Source organism: Pteronotus mesoamericanus, unplaced genomic scaffold (assembly GCF_021234165.1).
Source record: "Pteronotus mesoamericanus isolate MK-2021 breed Mesoamerican mustached bat unplaced genomic scaffold, CSHL_Meso_final contig_90, whole genome shotgun sequence".
Classification (NCBI taxonomy): Eukaryota; Metazoa; Chordata; class Mammalia; order Chiroptera; family Mormoopidae; genus Pteronotus; species Pteronotus mesoamericanus.
Window position 1 is genome coordinate 8,609,304 of NW_026555277.1, and position 12,830 is coordinate 8,622,133.

General features: G+C 46.2%; 1 protein-coding gene across 1 annotated transcript in view; it reads right to left on the reverse strand.

Annotated features, from left to right (window-relative positions):
* Positions 1 to 3,011: 3,011 nt before the first annotated feature.
* The window catches only part of LOC129080340 (sterol 26-hydroxylase, mitochondrial), a 32,208-nt gene continuing 22,389 nt past the window's right edge, over positions 3,012 to 12,830 (reverse strand). The window contains exons 3-10 of the mRNA XM_054585648.1: positions 8,989 to 9,179; positions 5,506 to 5,705; positions 5,182 to 5,379; positions 4,843 to 5,015; positions 4,113 to 4,279; positions 3,822 to 3,903; positions 3,529 to 3,741; positions 3,012 to 3,375 (exon numbers count right to left, since the gene is read on the reverse strand). Of these exons, the coding sequence (XP_054441623.1) occupies positions 3,256 to 3,375; positions 3,529 to 3,741; positions 3,822 to 3,903; positions 4,113 to 4,279; positions 4,843 to 5,015; positions 5,182 to 5,379; positions 5,506 to 5,705; positions 8,989 to 9,179 (1,344 nt within the window). The 3' untranslated portion in view covers positions 3,012 to 3,255. The remainder of the gene's footprint in view (positions 3,376 to 3,528; positions 3,742 to 3,821; positions 3,904 to 4,112; positions 4,280 to 4,842; positions 5,016 to 5,181; positions 5,380 to 5,505; positions 5,706 to 8,988; positions 9,180 to 12,830) is intronic.

Here is a 12,830-nt window from a genome sequence, read left to right on the forward strand (position 1 = left end):
AGCTTTTTTACATTTTATATATATATATATGTGTATATATGTGCAAAAATACATATAAAGGTTATATATGTATAACCTTTAGTATAAAGAGAAAACCTCTTTGGCCATGTTATATTTTGTTTTTCTCTGTTTGGGGGAGCAGTCTTTGATTCTCTTCTTCCCAGAGCTATATCTGTGGGCAAGGTTTCATAGTGTGTTAATAGCTCTTTGGCTCTTGTACCCTGTAGAACACAACATTCACTTGTCACCAATGGCAAAAGCTTTTTGGGAAGAGCCTCGGAAGCTGTGCCTACACCTCACCTGCCCTTTAATTGATCCTCACAAGGACATCATTATTTCACCAGCCTGCTTAGCTCTTGTTTTGGGCTCTACATTTCTGATTTCTGACTGGAGGTTGCATTTTAGGAGCAGAGATGCACAGCGGAACAGAGCCACCCCAGGACTTCCTGTGGTGCTCCTAGAAGTACTGTTAACATCAGCAGCTATTTCTACAAATTCACCCTCACAGATTTTTTTCCATTGAGAAATAATTCACGTACCATTTAAATTCACTATTTCAAAGTATACAATTCAGTGGTATTTAATACATTTACAAAGTTGTGCAATATCACCACTATCTAATTCCAGTTCATATTCCTCATCCAATAGAAACTCTATATTCATTAACAATCACCCCATTCTCTCTTCCCCTCCCCCCGGCTTCTAGCAACTACTAATCTACTTTTTGTCCTCATGGATTTGCCTATTCTGGACATTTTGTGTAAACAGAATGTGGTCTTTTCCAAATATATGGTGACAGAAGGTAATTTAACTTTGGGTGGTGAGCACACAATGCAATATAGAGATCGTGTATTATAGAAATTGACACTTGAAACCTATATACTCTTATTAACCAATGTCACCCCCATAAATTTAATGGAAAAAGATATGGCCTTTTTTTTTGTCTGGTTTTCTTCATTAGTATAATGTTTTCAAGGTTCATCCATGATGTAGTATGTATCAGTACTTCATTTCTTCTTTTATGGCTGAATAATGTTCTATCCACGGATATAGAAGCTTTTCATAGATTTTAATGAGAAAGTAGCCTACACATTCATTCACTGAGCCGCAGATCATGAATGCTGACACTCTAGGGCAGAACTACAAATCCCCAGCTCCAAGCCACATCTCCCCACCCACGTGGCAGGGTCCTTTGGTGGTCTGAAGGAGCAGCACACGGGGAAAGGTGGAAGTCTGCTTTGGTTGACACTGTGCTGTACAGGGATCAGTCCTCTGCCCAGGCCCGGTCCTCTGCATTTATAAGGAGCTCTCGCTGGTGAACCCCGACACAAGCACGGTTGAGATCCACGCCTTTATAATCAGGAATTCCTTCCACTTCTCCCCAGGTTTCTCTTCTCAATATGGAAAGCTCATATCCAACCCTGTCCTCCTCCTTCCTTCCTCCAACTGCAGTCTCTTCTCATTCAACAAACATTTATTAATCGCCTCCTAAGTGCTAGACACAGACTTAGACACTGGGATCCAAACCGAAAGGGGCTTGATTTGTGCCCTCCATGGGGTCTGCAGCTGGCTGGGGAGATAGGCATGCTTACAACAAGGGGACCAGGCTGAGTGCTCAGTGCTGTAAGAGGAGGGGGCGGGGAAGGCACAAGAGGAAGTGCTCCCACTCGCCCAGAGAGGTCAGGGAAGGCTTTGCAGAGCCAGTGACATTTGAGCTGAGTTCTGAGGAAAAGCAAGTTCTCTGGGATGACGTGACAGTTGGTGGAAGAGGGTGTTCCAGGGAGACAGGACATGAAGTTCAAAGTATTGAGGCCAGAAAGAGCATAGTGCGCTCAGGGAAACAAGGAATTTGGGCTCTGCTGTGGGAAGAGCTGAGGCTAAGAGGGGAGTAGCGGGGGCGGGGGGGCGGGTAGCATGCCAGGACGGGGGTCTCCTCAGCCACAGGGAGGCTTTTGACCTTTAGGGGTGAGGGAGACTCCTGAAGGGTCTTAGCCAGGACAAGCGTGTGCTTTTTTAATGGGTGTAATCTCAAATCCCCACAGGCATAAGAAACTTGACTTTCTTTTTCTATGACTCAGCAGAAATTTAAAACGGGGACTGGGACTCTGAAGCTGGGACTCACTGACTTCTCAGGCCTGTGACATGGTGCATTGGATCTCAGTGCAAACCCACCTTCATTCTAGTTGGCTTTCTGTACTAAAGAAGTTTGAAAACTAAAAGCTATAATCCCCAGACTTCCTTGCAGAGAGAGTTCCAGGAGGGACATAGGTTCTACCTCTCAGATGCATATGAAAGAGATTGGGAAAGTGGCAGTGAGACAAAGGCCACAAGTCTGCTACTCCTGATCTTTCTGGAGGCATTAGCAGATGTCCAAGTCCGGTGACTACTGGTTTCTTGGGTATTAAGAGGCAGGACTGGGGAGGGAATCAATATTCTTCTTCCTTCTTTCTTTCTTTCCTTCCTTCGTTCCTCTTCCTTTGTTTCTTCTTTCCTTCCTTCCTTTCTTTCTCTTTCTCTCTCCTTCTTCCCTCCCTCCCTCCCTCCCTCCTTCTCTCCTTTCCTTCCTTCCGTTTCCTTTTTCTTTTTTTTGCCAGGAGACCTGGGGGACATGGGCCAATAGCTGTAGTGAGAGCTCCCCAACTCTCATCCTCCTGAGTGTGGCCCACGTGCTGCGCCCCAGGCTGGTGGGTGCCCTGGTGATGTCCCAGGCGTCACTCTTACAGGTCTAGCCTAGAGCTCTTGTAGCAGTTTGTGTAGCACCTCACGGCCTGAGCTAAGCACTTTCTGTTCAGTGGAGGGCGCTGTCCTCAGGGCCTGGGAGCGCCTCTGCAGCTCCCAGGCGAAGCCCAGGCCTTTCTGTGAGGTCTGGGAAAGCATGTGAGACTCTCAGTTGCCATAGAGGGAGGTGGCTCTGCTTGCCACCAAGATTCCTAAGCGGGGAGAAGGCATTCCCCAAACACAGAAATCAGTTCAGATGCTGGGTCATCAAAAAGAATGACCAAGGTCTCCAATTCCCAAGAAAAGTCCCTTTATTCTATGTTTCCCCAAGGATAGCAATTTATCTAAGAGGGAGGTGCGCAAAATGATCAAAGTAGCAAAAGCTCAGGGTTCTCTGGGCAGTGCGCTGAGTTCCTCCAACCTTTGGTATATGGCAGCCCTCCTTTCCCCCCCCTCATCTGAGACATAGCAGTGGCCAGAAGCCCCTGGGCCAGGGCCAGGGCCCCTAGGGCAAGCCCCAGCATGGCAGGGCCCCACTCAGCACTGTCTCTGCAGAAAACGCAGGCCCACCTTCTTATGAGGAACCAGGACAATGCGGGCCACACTCTTCACCTCCCCTGTCTCGGGAGCCAGGACGACCTCGTACTGCTGCATCAGCTGGGAGGTCAAATGCACAGGGGGCAGTTAAAGTCTGTGGTCTTCATCCACTGCCATCCCCTGCACGCTCCTGCCCCGTGCCTCCCTTCCTCTCCCCGCAAGGCCCCCTTCATCCCTCCCTGGCCCGCACACCTCCTGCCCCTCCCCACTCACCCTTGCCAGCAGCAGCTGCATCTCCAGCTCCGCAATCCTGCGGCCCAGGCAAGCCCGGACCCCGTAGCCGAAGGGCACAGAGCCAAATGGGTGTTGGACCCCGAGGGTATCATGCTGACTCTTCTTCAGCCAGCGATGGGGACGGAAGCTCTCGGGCTCAGGGAAGATGCTAGGGTCCCGGGACACCACATAGTGGCAGAACACAAACTGGGTCTTCAGAGGAAGAATGAGCAGCACGTCAGCTTAGGGCTCTGGGGCGCCCCTAGGAACCCCGGCTATCCAGCCCCACTCACATTCTTGGGGAAGAGGAAACCACCAACTTCAATTTCTTTTTCCGTGATTACCCGGGAGTTTATGGGGACCACAGGGTAGAGGCTGCAGGGAAAAGAAAACACAGGCTTGCCTCTGGATCCAAGGAGAAGCAGAGCTCCCGCGCCTTCCGCCCCACCTCTTTGGTCCCCCAGACCCCTCCTCCCGGCTCACCTGGGGCCAGCTAACCTCAGCCCACTTTCCAGCCCTGAGTTACCCCCCCGCCGCCCCCCCACTCCGCGCCCAGACCCTGTGCTCCGGGAACAGCAGCTCACCGCAGGGTCTCCTTCAGCACAGCTTTGAGCAGGGGCATGTGGGCAAAGTCCTTGTGCTGGGGCACCTGCCCAGCTGGCACCACGCCTACCACTTCCTTGTGCAGGGCCGCCTGGATCTCTGGGCTCCTTGAAAGATGGTACAGGGCCCACGTCAGCGTGTTGGACGTCTGGGAGGCAGAGTGAGAGATGAAGTGAGAAGGGATTTCCAGGAAAGAAACCAGTTAGGTAGTAGGTGTGTGTGAGTGCGAGGGTGTGTGAGTGGGTGTATGCAAAATGCGGGGCAAAGATGAGGGCCAATGCAGGAGAATGGCACTCTAGCAACAGAGGAGACTCGAACACAGAGAAACCCAACATTAAAAAACAAACAAAACAAAACAAAACAAAATGTGAAAAGAGGTCCTACGAAGAGGTTGCAGGTGAACAAGCTCTCCAACTGCCAACTTAAATGACAGCACAAGAGAGTTCGATTAGATGTGAGATGAAGCTTCCCAGCCTTCAGCAAGGCCCTGGAAGGTGATGTCATCCCTCCTACAAAAGGACAACTCCCTGCCTGCCTGCCTCTGCTGGGCTGAATGACCTCCCCAACCCCACGTTCCTTCCACCTCTACATCCGTGTTACAGAAAGAGAAGCTGGTACCTGGGGGGACGAAGGTCAGGCTCAGGTGGGGGATAATGGGGAACTGGATCAGGATGGGAGCCCCCGGTCTCCTCGCGGGGCCCCCTCACGCACCGTGTCTACTCCAGCCATGAGCAGCTCAGGGAGGCTGCCAATAGCATCGTGAGAACTGAGCTGTCCGCTGGTCAGCAGGAAGTGTAGGTAGCCAGATATCTGGACCCCATCTGGCCCTTTTGTCTGCAGTTGGGCCTCTATCTCATTGAATTTCTGATCAATCAGCTTCTTCCCTACAGGGACAGTGGACAACAGAGGCGGGGACAAGGTCCAAGTCATGATCTGCAAGTACCAAGAGCCACTCCAACAGCAGGCAGCATGAGGGAGAAGGTTCCGCAAGAGATTGCTGATGCATAGTCCCCGGGACCCGCCCCCAACTTCATTTCCTGGGTTCCTCACCAAAAGAGAAGATGGTGTTCCAGCCATCCAGGTATCTCTTCCAGAAGGGCAGGATGGGACGGGTCCACTTGGGGAGGAAGGTGGCATAGAGTGAGTTCTGGAACATGAGCCCGACGGAACTGACGAAGGCCGCGGTGTCCTGGGGGATGGAGCGCTCCAGGCAGCCAATACGTTTCTCAAACAGGATGTAGCAAATCGCTGGCAGTGCACAGAGGCCAACACAGGAGGCAGAGCCATGGCACACAAAACCCAGGGGACTCTGAGGAGGGTAAGCCAACCTACCCCTGACCCGTGCCCACCCAGCCCCTCTCCCAACAAAGGTACCTTCCAAGGCGAAGTAATAGAACTGATGAGCCATGTCGGACACCTGGTCCCCAGAGGCACTCTCTGCCTGAAGCTCTTTCAGTCGGGCCATGAAGCTGTCAATCACCTCGTTCAGAGCATCTGTGTAGAGCGCAGCCTCAGCGGGCTTCAGCATCCGCTGGTTCAGAGCCTGGCGCAGCTGGTACCAGTGATGTCCTTGCCTGTGGGAAGCAGGGGGGGCAGCACAAATGTTATGTATCTGATGGGGGTCAGATCGGAGGCCATCTTCCCACCCTGAGACCCCTATGGAATCTAGGAAAATCTCCTTTTGAGATTTAAAATAGTAGAATCATCAAACCGTCAAAGGGTAGAATCTTCGAATCACAAAATGTTAAAATCTTACTACAGCAGAGTGGTGGTGGTTAAGGTGGGCATGTAGACCCAGGCCAACGAGGGGCAAATCAGAGGTATGACCATCACTGGCTGAGTGACTTTGGCAGGCTGAACTGAACCCCTCTGTGTCTCAGTTTCTCCTTCTGTAAAATGGGAATAATAGGAGTCCTGCCAGGGTATGCTTGTTTAGTGCTCAGATCAGTGCCTGGCACGTGGTGAACGCTTACTGAGTGTTGACTATGATTATCTTAGAATTACACAACTCTAGAACCTGCTGTATGTGAAATGAGGAGGCGCTGCAGTGGTTTAGTCCCTCTGTGTGGAGGATGAAGAATAAAGGAAGAGACAGTTAGGGTTCCTGGGGTCCCCATATCCTGAATCTTCATGCTCTTCTTGGCTCATCAGGCCGAGGGGACAGGGAGCCCCACTGGGCTGATGCCTTAAACTGTCTTGCCACAGCCATCCAGTAGGCGCTTTGGTCCCCCCTCTGATCAGTCACGGATGCTCACATCGTGGGGGGCATGCTTCCCGCGGGAGTGCTTAACGCTCAGGGGCTGCCCCCACCCTCACGTATCCCCCAAACCTATTACCTTTCCTAAGCAAGCTGGGATGAGTCTGTTTTTTATAAGCTAGTTCCAGAATAATAAATATTGTACAATATAGTCCAATTTTAAGAGGCAGAAAGGAAACCCTACATATCTGTATGTATATTTGCATGTTTCTACAAAAAGTAGGGAAGAACACATACCCAACTGTCAGGATTGCTTAGGAGGATGACATGGGAATGAGAGGTAGAAAGACACTATGTTATTATTGAAATTTTTACACTATTACCTTTGACTTTTCAAAACAAATAAGGTATTTTTTTAAAAAAATTCAAAGTCTTAAGTTAAAAATCACAGTTTTTAAAAAAGATTTTACTTATTTATTTTTAGAGAGAGAGGAAAGGAGGAAGAAAGAGAGGGAGGGAAACATCAATCGGTTGCCTCTCGCACATCCCCAACCTGGGACCTGGCCTGCAACCCTGCTCTGGCTGGGAATTGAACTGACAACCTTTTGATTCACAGGCCAGCGCTCAATCCACTGAGCCACACCAGCCAGGGCCAGATTTTTAATTTTTTTAAATATTTATTTAAAGGAAACTCAAGCCCCAGTTGTTGTTGTTTTTTATACTGTTAACATACTATAGCAAAAAACAAAACAAAACAAAACAAAGAAAACCCTGAAAAAAAGATCAACAAAAAGTGTTGCTGAGAAAGAAATGAAAACCAGAGTAGACCCATTTATTGGAACTTCAGGTTGTAGGTACTTTTCCAAGAGTAAAACTCTCCAACAGTAGGAATCAGATTTGCAGAACTTAAATGAGAGCATTTCGGTGGTTGGTAAAATATTTCTTGGGGAAAAAATGCTTCTTAAACTGAGATATATTTATATAGTAAAACAAAAACACCCTCATTATCATAGATTAGCAAAATAGCCTTTAAATATATATATATACACGCACATATATATATAGTATGTATGTATATGGTATTATAAAACTGGCTTTGGAGTATAAAAGCACAAATCAATAATGAAGGGGGATACATAATGTTTAGGTCTAATTCTAAACCAGAGCCTTGAAGTCCAGAGGTCGCCTGACTTGGCAAGAGCCTGAGACCCAACTCTTGCCCTCAGCATCATATCAGGTTAAAGAGCTTTAAAAAAAAAAAAAAAAAAAGGATTTTATTTATTTGCTTCTAATACATGCCCCATCCAGGGACTGAATCCACAACCCAGGAATGTGCCCTGACTGGGAACCAAACCAGTGATCTTTCACTTTGCAGAACGATGCCCAACTAGCTGAGCCATGCCGGTCAGGGCAAGTGAAAGAGCTATTGAAGGACAGTCATTCTCTATTCTCTTCCCAGGACTTTGCATAAAGGGCCCAGGAATTGTTAAGTTCTGAAACTGTCTACCTGCGAAGAACCAGGAAAAAGAAAGAAAACCATGCAATGGGAGAATGAGTGTATAGGCATCAAAGACGGAGGAAACGAACCCTCTAACCAGCCGGTTTTCATTCCCCAAGTACCAACACACTCCGCCCCTGAGTTCCAGAGTCAGAGACCTAGTCCCCCACTCGCTAGCTGTGTCACCTCTGGCAAGTGATGCAAAAGCCTCTCTAGGGCAGTTTCTTCATCTATAGCATGGGAATAAAAATCTCCTTCATGGGCATGTTGTGAAGATAAAATGAAATACTAAATGTAAAGAGGCCAGCCCGACGCCTGGCATGTCATAAACACATACTTACTTATTATCGCTGTCACTATGCTGCTACCACCACCGCCAGGGCAGATTTTAATCCCTCAAGAACTGACTAGAATGTGGACAGCGAGCAACTAGGGAAAATAAAAAGCCACTCACTGTTTTGGGGGCTTTATTAACATACTATAGCAAAAAAAAAAAAAGCCTGTAATATACCAAATTACAACCTGTGGCATTGGGAATAGTTTATCACCACGGACTCTCAATTATTTACCTTGATGGACATATGGGATATAACATACTCAGCCCATCCTTCAATATGTCACTGCCAAAATAATCTTAACTTTTCTAGGCATAACTTCAAGATTGAACCTACGTCTGTCTCTTGTGTATGGAGAGCATCCGTGAAACTTCTGTCCGACAACAAGCACACAATGCATAATTCGGGAAATATTTTAAAAATTCAATTGAGCCTTCCCAACTAATCTGGTTTTAATATTTTTTCAACTATAAACAGGTATGTCCCATTGTGATTTGAGGTGGAATATTTTCAACCACAATGTGGAATAATGGAGCTGCAAAGGTCCTAGAGTTACCTTGAAGATACTTTAATCCAAACTTCCCATTTTACACATGAGAAACATAAGGCCGAGGAAGGGGAAATTATTCATTTGTCCAAAGTCACGCAACATACTAGTGGAAAGGTCGATGAATGGTCCCTAGGCTTCAGTTCGTCCCAACCGCTGCTTTCTTGACTTGAGTATCGGGGGATCCTACCCTGCCTATTATCTTTTGGTTGCCCAGAGCCACTGCCCTTGGGCCTGGCCCTCTGATGCCCTGTTCCGGTCCCTTCAGGCCCCGGCTCACGTGGTGAAGGGCCCATAGGACAGGCCATGCAGGTCCCGGTGCTCCTTCCACAGCTCCATGTCGTTCCGGACTGGGTACTTGCCCTCTTGCCGCATCACTTGCTCCAGGAGTGGGGCACTGGCCAGGTTCACGTGGCTTTGAGATCCTACACGGGTTACCCACATTGGACCATACTTGGCCTTGTTCAGCGCCTGTGGGGTTCAACCAAAGCTGAATAACCATGACCCAGCCAGGCAGGCACTTCGCAGAGAGACTGGGGAGTATCTGATGGCCACAGCAAGAGGCTTGGGCAAAATCACATTGTGAAGGAGGCAGGCACTGCGATGGCCTGAGGCTCCAAAAGGAGAACACTGGGGGGAAAAAACGGGCACACAGGGGTCAGAGTGTTGGGAGAATGTGTGTCTGATGGAACCAGGGGCGCTGAGGTCCTGGGAGGAAGGAGATTTTGGAAGAAGGGGATCTGTGGAAACTGGGGTATGCTGAGGTATAAATATTTGGGGGTCCAGGGTCTTAGAGAAACTGAGCCTTTGGTGTGGTATAGTGGGATGCCAATGGCTCCTCCAGAGAAGCATGTAAGTCTCGGTAGCTTCTTGCTGTCAATGAGATGAGGATAAATAATCTCGTGTAACAATTGGAAACTGCAGGAAAAACAAGAAGCTAAATGAGAAAGAATCCAAATATGAAGTAAACTCTGCAGTGTGAAATTTTTAATAAAAAATTATTAGCTGTATTAAGTAATGTAACTCTCAAATATTTTAGCTCAGAATTTCGAAAGCACTTGACAATACCCATAGCATCTATGAAATTGACATTTCTATGATGCTTTACACCTGGTGAAAAATGAGGGAGGAAATAAATACATTTTGGTTTGGGGGTGGTAAAATGTAAAAAGAATCCACAAATATTGAGGCTAAATTTACTCACATATACAAACTGCAAGAAAATGAAACATAGTGGTTTCCCAGGTACTTCATCTTTCACAATGTTACTAAAGAGATTTTAAGAGAATCAGAATCTGCTCCAGTATAGAAATTAGGCCAAAGGGCTTCTGTAAAAGAGACATTAAAATTATAGAGCTCTATCATTCAAATTATAGAAGGAAACTTCACCCAACTCACAGTCTAGAAAAACGCCAGTCTTAGTGGGCCTTACTACTGGCATTAAACTGGATTCTCCTCGGACCAAGGCAACATGATAGCCCTCAATATAGTATCCAATTGCCCAGAATCCTCTCCGAACTAACGGTTCATTCTGCCAATTCCTAGGAAGGCATCTTTGACAAGCCCACAATGTCCATTTGGGCTTGTTTCCACTGTCTCCCAACAATGCCTGCCAGCGCAGCATGAGTTTTAACGGTTGATTGTCTGTAAACTACAGTGATTCCTGGAGAGAAGCAGGCATGTTATATATTACCAGTGGGAGTCTAAAGTGGCACAACTGTCCGTGGAAGACAATTTGTGAATGTCTGTAAAAATCACAAACACATTCATAAACAAAGTATGGGCCATCTACACAATCGAATACTCTCACCTTACAAGGGAATAAGGTAGCTCCTTGTGCACTGGCATGGAAAGAGAGAGAGCCAAGATAGGTTGTTAAATGGAAAAGTAGGATATCATTTGTCTAAGAGAGAGGGGCTATATAAGAGTACAGAGCGTTTGCATTTGCTTTTACAGAGAAACACTGGAAATACATCAGAAACTACTAATGTGATCACGTGTGGGAGGGTGGCGGGGACAGAGGTGGGGAGAAGCCTTTGTGATGTAGATCTTGTTTTATTGTTTTGAGTTTTGAACTGTGAGAATGCACTCAAATTTTTTAAATCTAAAAGGGGGAAAAAGAAAGTGTTTTCTGAAACAGTAAGTTACACACCATTGACCAGGTAATTCAAGAAAACACGAAAGCCTTGCTGAATCTCTGAATTCACATGTAGACTCCTTAGATTTAGAAGTGGGCTCTAGATGTTCATTTAGTTTATTTTTTCTTAAAGTTTCCATTAAAAAAGACTTTTTTTATACATCTGTTTTTGTCTGCTAAATTCCAGAGGAGAATAATCCTAAAAGTACACTTAATTTGTGTTTTCTGTGTGGTTTATTTAAGGTATCAATAATTTAGTATTATTAGTAGTAATAATAATAGCAAATATTTCCATGGAGCTAAGCATAAGCCAGACACCGTCCCAAGCTTATTCAGTCCTCACTACAGCTGTATGACATAGATTTAACATTACCACAATTTCGTAGCTGGGAAAACTAAGGCCCAAAGAGGTTGTCCCAGGTCACTTTACTGGTGAGAGTGTTCAAAGTCAGACCGCCTGACCGAAGGCCATGCTTTCAACCACTTACTCTGTGATCCCTGAGAAAACTATGACTTACTAACTAGAAACACACTTAGGCCCTTTAAAACGATGCACTAGTTAAAACACCTCAACTACGCAACAACCCAGGGTTTCTCACCGCACAGTTGACATTCGGGGCCGTATAATTCTTTGCTGTGGGGACTGTCCTGTGCACTGTAGGATGTTTAGCAGCATCCCCAGTCTTTACCCAGCAGCAACCCTTCCCCAGGTTGTGACAACCAAAAGATGTCCCCAGAGGGGTAAAATCACCCCAGGTTGAGAACCCAGTCTCTTAATATGTGTCTCAATTATTTAATTTTAGAGGACTCTTTTTAAGAATACCTAATTGTGAAGAAATATTTCTCTGAAGTTTAGTTTCTTTTCCTTCTGTTAAATTCAAGTAAAATTACACATTATATTTTTATGAACATGCAAACAATGGGTATCTCTGAGTCACAGTTTATAGGTAGTTTACATTCTTCTCTATACCATGATTTGTTTTTTCAAAATGTCTACCATGATCTTGGAGTCAGGAGAAAGAAATATCATGCTTTTTTTTTTTTTTTAAATTTCTTTTTTTTTTGCTCACCAGTTTTTATTAGGGTTTATGTTATTTAATGTGTGGCTCAAGACAATTCTTCCAGTGTGACCCAGAGATGCCAAATGGTTGGACAACCCTACTTTATTTATTTTATTTTTTTTTTGGGAATCCTTGTCTTTTTTTTTTTTTTAATTAATTTATTTACTTTTTAAATACATTTGTCTCTGCCTTCCCCCCACCTCTTTCCCTTGCCCCATCCCACCTTCCCTCCCTCAGCTCTTCCCCTTTGGTTTTGTCCATGAGTCCTTGCTATATGTTCCTTGACTTTCCCCTTCCCTTCCCTTTCCCTGCCCCCCCCTTCCCTCTTGTCTCTGTTGATTTCTTTTCCTTTCAGTGTTGCTGGTCATATTTTCCTTGCTTCTTTGCATTGTTAGTTAGGTTCCGCTTATAGGTGAGATCATATGGTATTTGTCTTTCGCCCCCTGGCTTATTTCGCTTAACATGATGCTCTCCAGTTCCATGCTTTAAAAGACTCAATTAGTAACCATTAAATCAGGTACCAGCTTCTTCCCTGGAATCCAAAGGCTCTGGCACCACCTTCCAGCTATCCATTTGGAGTTTCCGGGACATTTCCCCCTTTGCTTTCTTCCCTCTTCCTTTGTATTCCTCTTCTCAGTTAGTTTACTCAGTGGAACTTAATGAGGCTCTATTTATGTACGCACTTATTTTAGAAAGACACCAGAATACTTGCTGAAAGATGTGTGCTATGCCTGCGTGCCAACCATTAGCCTGTAACCTGAGCCAGTTAGAAAGCCCTGAGGCTCTCAGAGAGGGCCTATCTAAGTACCACTTTGCAGAACAAAGTCTTCTAAGGAATCTTCCCCAGCATGAATGGCAGGGCTGGCCTCTGCCAGTTGACATTCCAAAGAGGGAGAGTGTTGAATTCATTCATTCAAAGCTGTT